The 6870-nt window shown below is 42.2% G+C and overlaps 1 protein-coding gene across 1 annotated transcript; it reads right to left on the reverse strand.

The window, feature by feature from the left end:
* Window positions 1-2104: 2104 nt before the first annotated feature.
* Window positions 2105-4244, reverse strand: ticam1 (TIR domain containing adaptor molecule 1; the record flags this gene model as incomplete). The annotated part of the gene is made up of 1 exon (XM_079230548.1): window positions 2105-4244. The coding sequence occupies one exon, from the start codon at window positions 4242-4244 to the stop codon at window positions 2517-2519; it is 1728 nt and encodes a 575-aa protein (XP_079086674.1). The 3' UTR covers window positions 2105-2516.
* Between the last annotated feature and the right edge of the window lie 2626 nt (window positions 4245-6870).

Raw genomic sequence — 6870 nt, forward strand, 5'->3', positions numbered from 1 at the left:
CTTCTCTCTCTCTCTGGAGCCCGTTACACAGGATCAGTCAGAGGAACTCCTCCTGGCTGCGGATGACATCCCGACCAAAGGAATCCAATGCAGAGAAATTTCCTCTTCTCCTGAAAAAAATGTGTGTGTGGGGGGGGGAGAAAAACTTTGACCGTGGCCTGGTTGTTGGAGAGCACGACGAGTTGGATAGCATGGGGCGCTCCTCGCTTACACGCACCATCCGTGTTATGTCCCAGTGGTGTCCTTAATTAAGCCCTGACAGCACAGGCGCAGTTTTTAGCAGCAGGATTTCTGAAGATTTCCTCCATTCCCTGGCATTATTCTCCTCGGGTTCTCCGACATAACGGAGCAGCTGTGCGGCAGAGGAGGAGAGCTGCTATCCAGCACCAGCGGACCGCGTCACACATGAACTGAAGCCTCTGTTTGTGTCCATGTTGTTCTCCTCTTTTCCAACTGTTTTCCTCTCTCTCTCTCTGTCTCTGTCTCTCTCTCTCTCTCTCTCTCTGTCTCTCTCTCTCCGCGGCGTCTTCTCTGCGCTTTTCCTGCGGCACCGAGAAGAGGATAGAGCGCACGGCGCATGTGCGATCCACCCACCCGGTCTATTCAGTCTTGACAGGAGTAATCATAAAGTAACACAAACCAAGGTGAAGTTAACTGGCTGAATGGATTCTGACTGCATCCCAAATGTTCTTTCAAAGGAGAAATTAAGAAGAAAAATGTTTATATGTACAGGTCTATAAATACGGAACGATATTGGAATAGTTACAGACAATTATAATAGCTGTATATTTTTGTTAGAAAAAAGAAGAGTCCTGAAGAAACATGTTTGATTAAAATAGTGATTGAAAATTGAAAAAAAAAATCGTATTCACCTCTCCAATTCTGAAGGTATGATTAATTAGATTATAGCAGGCAGCGTGGACTTATTGCAAATCAACATGACTACTTTTACCTCTTGTGTCTCCAAACGGTCAATGTTTCATAAACTACACACACATAAATCCATCCTTAAAGTGCTTTCCCCGTTGTTGTTTTTTTACAATATTTAAAGTCTTAGAAAGGGTAAGAAATGAACCAGGTTCAAAGAAGTCATCAGTGTACAGACTCTTTTGGGCCGGAGACAAAATGATGAAGGGCAGACAGGGGAATGTGCACATGCTGAAATAGTCCTGGACCTGTATATAACTGAGTTCATGGTGAGTTTATGCTGAATTGAGACACACACACACACACACACACACACACACACACACACACACACACACACACACACACACACACACACACACACACACACACACACACACAAGCCCGACTGAAGTCTAAGCAAATAGCATGCTCCTTTGGTTGTCACCTTGTTTGGTTTGGTTGTTAATCACCTAAATGATTAACAACATTAAAATACACTTAATCCCTGAAATGATGTTAGCTGGTAACTTTTTTTATTTTAGTATACGGTGTAGAAAGTGCAGATTGTTCTGAGATGGCAAAAAGTATTTTCCTTTGTGATATTGTGTCTTCTCAAGTTAAGGATTTGAATACTATTTCCGGCGTTGATTAAAAGCAAAATAAGCAGTTACACAGGGGTGGATAAAACAAGCATGCACATATCTAGCAGCATCCATGGAGAGACTTGGGGCGTAGCTCATAGTGCCATTCTCCATATGGGTCAACAGTAAGATTGAGAATTAAAATGTAGTTATGACGCACCTTCAAAAACAAGGTTACAAAGTGCATCAGAAAACACAAAAAACTCCCGAACCACAAATATTTGTAAAAACAATCAATATACCAGGAGATACAAGATGAAAAGCTCAACAACATTTATAAAATTAAGCGTTAATAACTTTCCGTCTGAACTACTTAAAGCAGCTGGAAAATCTCAGGAATGCGAATGTCTGAGATATCTAGGTAGATTGTGTTACACTTGAACATTAGCTGATCAGTAAAATCTTCAAATTAATGTGACTGGTTACTGATCAACAAAAACACCTCAACACAATGATTTAAATCTGCATACACACACATGAACACTTGAAATAATGATCAAGAATTTATTTAATCTCTTTTAGCTCTTAGATACCATAATAGTAGTGTTGCTGGATGAGGCTGGCTCTGTCGATCCTGTGAAGGCCGAAGAGGAGCAATGAGGAGTGTGGAACAACACTGCTCCTTAGTGTCTACAGTGGGTTTCTACAGCAGAAGAGATCAGGAAGTATACATCTCATATTGGTCAGTAGATGGCAGTCCTCTGTTAAATATCTGAAACCATTGTTCTGCTCAATAGACTCTTTTTACAGCATCCTCTGATATCATTAAAACAGCACTTAATTGCTCTTTCGAACATTTTATTGAAATTCCTTTCACCAACAATTTATGAAACAATCTGCATGTGTGAATAATCTGCAGTGGTTGCTACAGCTCTGACATTGTGTTCAGACAATAAACAGGACTATTCCTTTCATTTTCTACAAATACTTTGACTCCACAATAATTGTTTCCCCCTATCTTTACGGTTATTGCTCCTCCTCTGAATCATCTTTGTCTGCACCTCCACCCAAATCCACAGTCATTTGAGAGTCATTACCAATCACAATGTACTGAGCATTTTCAATGTGAATATTTGGTTGTTGTTGTTGCCAGTGATCCCTGCCGTCACTATTGTCTTGTTTTCGTGCCAAAAAAAGCCTCATCGTCTCTTCATCCAACTGTGCTGTTGGACACTCTTTGATCCGCTGCTTTTGGGTTAAATTCTTCCGTCTCTTTCGTCGCTCCATCTCCCTTTTCTCTGTCTGCTCTGCGTTCCAGATTTTCCTCTGGTTTCGAATCTTCACTGGGGAGAATACCATTTGTAATTTCCTCTCAAATCTCTTGTCCTCCTCGAGGAAATTCATTGTTCGCAAAACCATAGGGAGGCTATCTTTGGGCATGCAGTTCTCATGTGGCAGAAGAGGGATAACTGTGTTGTACTTGTGGCTCTTGTTTATGGAGTTGATAAGGGCAGAGTCTGTCTCCATCTCCAGCATACGAGTGTTGAAGTTGCGGGTGAGCAGCAGAAGAGTGAAGGCCGAGTTGTTAATCGCATCCTCTATACACCTCAGAGTGCTCCTCCCAGGGATGGCAAAGTTTACAGAAAAAGTAGCACCAACACTACCAATGACCGCCTCCATTTTTTCCCTAATGCTCTCGGCCATATCTTCATCCTCCGGTGCGTGCAAAATAACAAATGCATAAAATATTGCCTCTTCCTCCTCTTCTGCATCTTTACCATCTTGCATTTCATATGGAAGAGGCATCATGGGCAGAACAACCTTTGTTGCAGTAGGTAGTGCAAAGGTTAGTTTGGTGGTTTGGTTTGGGGTAAAAAGACTGTCCGACTTACTGCCCTTTGCAGAGAAGGTTTCATCCATCTTTAAATGTTGCTTTGCACCAGACAGAGGAGGTTGACTGGATACAGCATCTGTTGCATCACATTTGCTAACAAGGAGGGCGGGTTTGGTCTTCAGTGTGGATTCGTCTGATGTTTCTGGAGTTACTTTGTCAGCTTGAAATAAGGCTGTTGGAAGTATACTTATCTCTAGATGAGTAGGGTATGATGGCATTGAAGAGTTCACCTGCAGTGGGCTGGGCAGACTGTGAGCTCTCTCTGGCTGATCCTGAGACAGGGTCACTTTTAAAGTTTGGATTCTTTCATCCAGGCTGCTAAGAGGATCATGAGGCCCTGACTTGATATCGCTTGAGGAGCACGCCCACTCTGCAAACTCAGGTCCACAGACAACTTTAGCTTCCTCTGCGAGATGACCATACTCCAGTTTCTCACAACTGCTTGTTTTCTGATTGTCACTGGAAATGGCTCTCTTGTACGCCAGATTTCTCAGAAATGCATCACACAGCCTCTGTTCTGACAAAACCTTGAAAATACGAGCCAACAGTGTCAACGATTCTCCTGCAAGCTCTTGAAAATGAGCGCAATGAACGGCAAAGTCCTCTAATTTGCCTCCACTCATCTGCCACTTTTCAGCTAGATGGGTAGCGAGGTAGTTGTCCTTCAGCCTCTGTAGTTTGTCCAGGCCACGTTCCTCTTTCTGGAGAATAATCAGACTTAAGGCGTGTACGATATTATCTTCAGGAGACTCACCCAGCTGGAATGTCAAGCTCAGCAGCCGCTCCGGAGGTGTTTTAACGAGTATGCCGAAGACGTCTTTCAGTCCCGTCCCGTGATTTTCTTTTCCCCCATGACTCATTTTCGGTGTATCGTGCTACTCAACCTTCAGCCTATAAGAGAAGCTGACAGGATCACACCTGATTTTCCGATGTTTTCTTCCTCATTTCTTCAAAAAAATTGAATTGTTGAAGCGAGAGGTGCACAATGTTATGGGCATTCTTCTTTCTGTAAAGAGATAAAATCAGCATCAGAGGTTATGCAGTCGATTTATGGTCACAACATGCTGGGCTGCATTTTGACTGCTTGTTGACTGCATGTTAAAAAAAAATGGTAGTTTGTATAAGTAGCCCAAATTACATTTAATAGATCAAATTTCATCCACCAAGATCAAACTGACAGTAAAACAATCATGAACCTGATGACATAACTCACCTGCATGGAGTCCAAGGAGCCATAATAATGAATTGAGTCTGTGTGTTTCCAGCTCAAATAAGGAAGTCACTCAGAGTATCTTTTCCAGTTCAGTTTGACCAGTAGAACACTATTCTCTCTGAACAGGAAGCTCTTAGTGCACATTTGAGGTTGACCACAGAACACCCCTGGTGAGTCTTGTCAAACTTTTGGGATCAAGTATATGGGTGACCGTGCCTTCGTCAGTTGTAGACCTCTGCTAGCTTGAAACTTTGAAACAACAGACTGATGATGTCACAGATTGTGAAGTAAGGGAGCTCATGAAGGACAAAAGACCAAAGCAGGAAGAAGGAAACCCATACTCTGCCTTCTAAATAACTTTTTAACTTTACTTTTAGTACTAACTTAGTTAGTACATACTTCAGATGCCCTGACAAAGTATGTACTGTTGCATGTAGAATGTATTAAGTTGAGACATACTACTTTGTCTCAACGTGGCACCCTGAACTTTGCCCCCCTTGCTCATATATCTGCTCTGCAGAGGATTGTGGGTCAGAATAGCCACGAAAGCATGCTGTCATGTTTCCTGCAAATTGTGACCGGATGCGGTACGACATTCCGGTATTTTTGGCATACTGCATTTCACATCCTATATGTTTGGGACATACTAAATCTTTTTCTGGCATATAAAATAGTATTGTATTATGGGAATTGGAACGCACTGATAGTTCTCCAAATGACCAAATAAGTTGCACCATCCTTAACAGACACTTTACATAATGTAAACCTTCACCAGAATTGCTGCTCACTTCTATAACATGCACTTCGTGACTCTCACTCACCTATGTTACATCAGATTGCTTTCAGCATTGCCACACTTGTGATGAGTGCGGAAGTTACTTTCGCTCCTTGTGCACAATGGGCGCAGAGGAGAGAGGAATTCTGTCTTTTCTCCCCCCTCTCTGCTGAGAGGCAAGTGTATTTTTATCCACGGAGGAAACCTCCAACCCTGTATTTACCAGGGGTGGGGTCACACCACGCACAGTGCAAGCCAGCATCAAGTCCCTCACTGCAGTGCAGACAGAGAACCTCTCTGTTCTTACTGCTGAGTGCAGTGAGTATGACCACTTCTGAGGGATTACAGTAACTCCATAGGAAGTGTGGTTTCTGTGTATTGTGGCATTAATATATATGTAGTGTATAGGATACAGCATCATCATTCAGTTGAGCTATATAGCACATACCACCAAAATCGTAACTCTCTTGTTTGAAGCATTCCCCCATCATAGTGAATAGTATACCAACTAAGGGACTGTGCGGAAATCACTAGAGGACAAGGCGGTGGGGGGTCTAAAAAGGGTTTGGCTAAAAGGACAAGAGTAATGGCATTTTTCTTTAGCTATAACAAGGGGTGTAGCTATTGGGGTTCGGGACTGTTTCTTTGGTGGGAAATGAATACCTCTTTGTTTTTATTTCACTCTGTATCATATCTAAACCAGAGAGATTCTACCGTGCTGAAAGGGTGAGCAGCTTTCAGCACATATTTTGTCACTGCTCTGTGACATTCACTAACCCCCCTGACTCATGTTTCCTTTTGCTGCAAGGGAAAACAGAGTTTGTTCCTCGCTGGGGGGCTGTGCTACATCGGCAGAAGACATAGAAGCAAATATAAAAATAACACAGTGGAAATAATATTGTTTCTACTTTACCATTCACCAAATATTGACTAAATATGTTGCCGATTTTTCTGCATGCACAATGCACTTAACATTAACGTGAAATGGTTGTTGCCCCGCTACAGGTCACAGGATCAGACGGTGTAACACTGGCACTTGTCATTCTCAGGTTATCAAAAATGCAACAAGCTCTTTCTTGAAGGACTGTAGATTCATATTTTAGCACAGGATTTGTCGGCCCCTTTATTGTGTGTGAAATTCTGTCCAGAAAATATTGCATTTAGCAGTTTTTCTTGTTAACTTTGGTGAGGTGTGTCCACACGTTTAGGTTAAAGCGGTGTACCACATTCAGTGTTGTTAACAACCCTGTTGTTGAGTTAACATGTGTATGTGTATGTCACATAGATGCCTGTAGTGTCAAAAAGAGACAAAAAGGATCATCTAAGAGAGATTGTGGAGGAACGATTTAATAAGGGATTCCTTAACCACGGAGCATCTGGGGATTTTATCAACCTGGAACCAGATCCGAAATGGAGCCAGAACCTGTACGACAGACAGACATACAATTTAACTTACACATAAATTACAACATCATCTGATCTAACTAACATTAATTAT

The sequence above is a fragment of the Taurulus bubalis genome, assembly GCF_910589615.1.
Source record: "Taurulus bubalis genome assembly, chromosome: 1".
Taxonomy (NCBI): Eukaryota; Metazoa; Chordata; class Actinopteri; order Perciformes; family Cottidae; genus Taurulus; species Taurulus bubalis.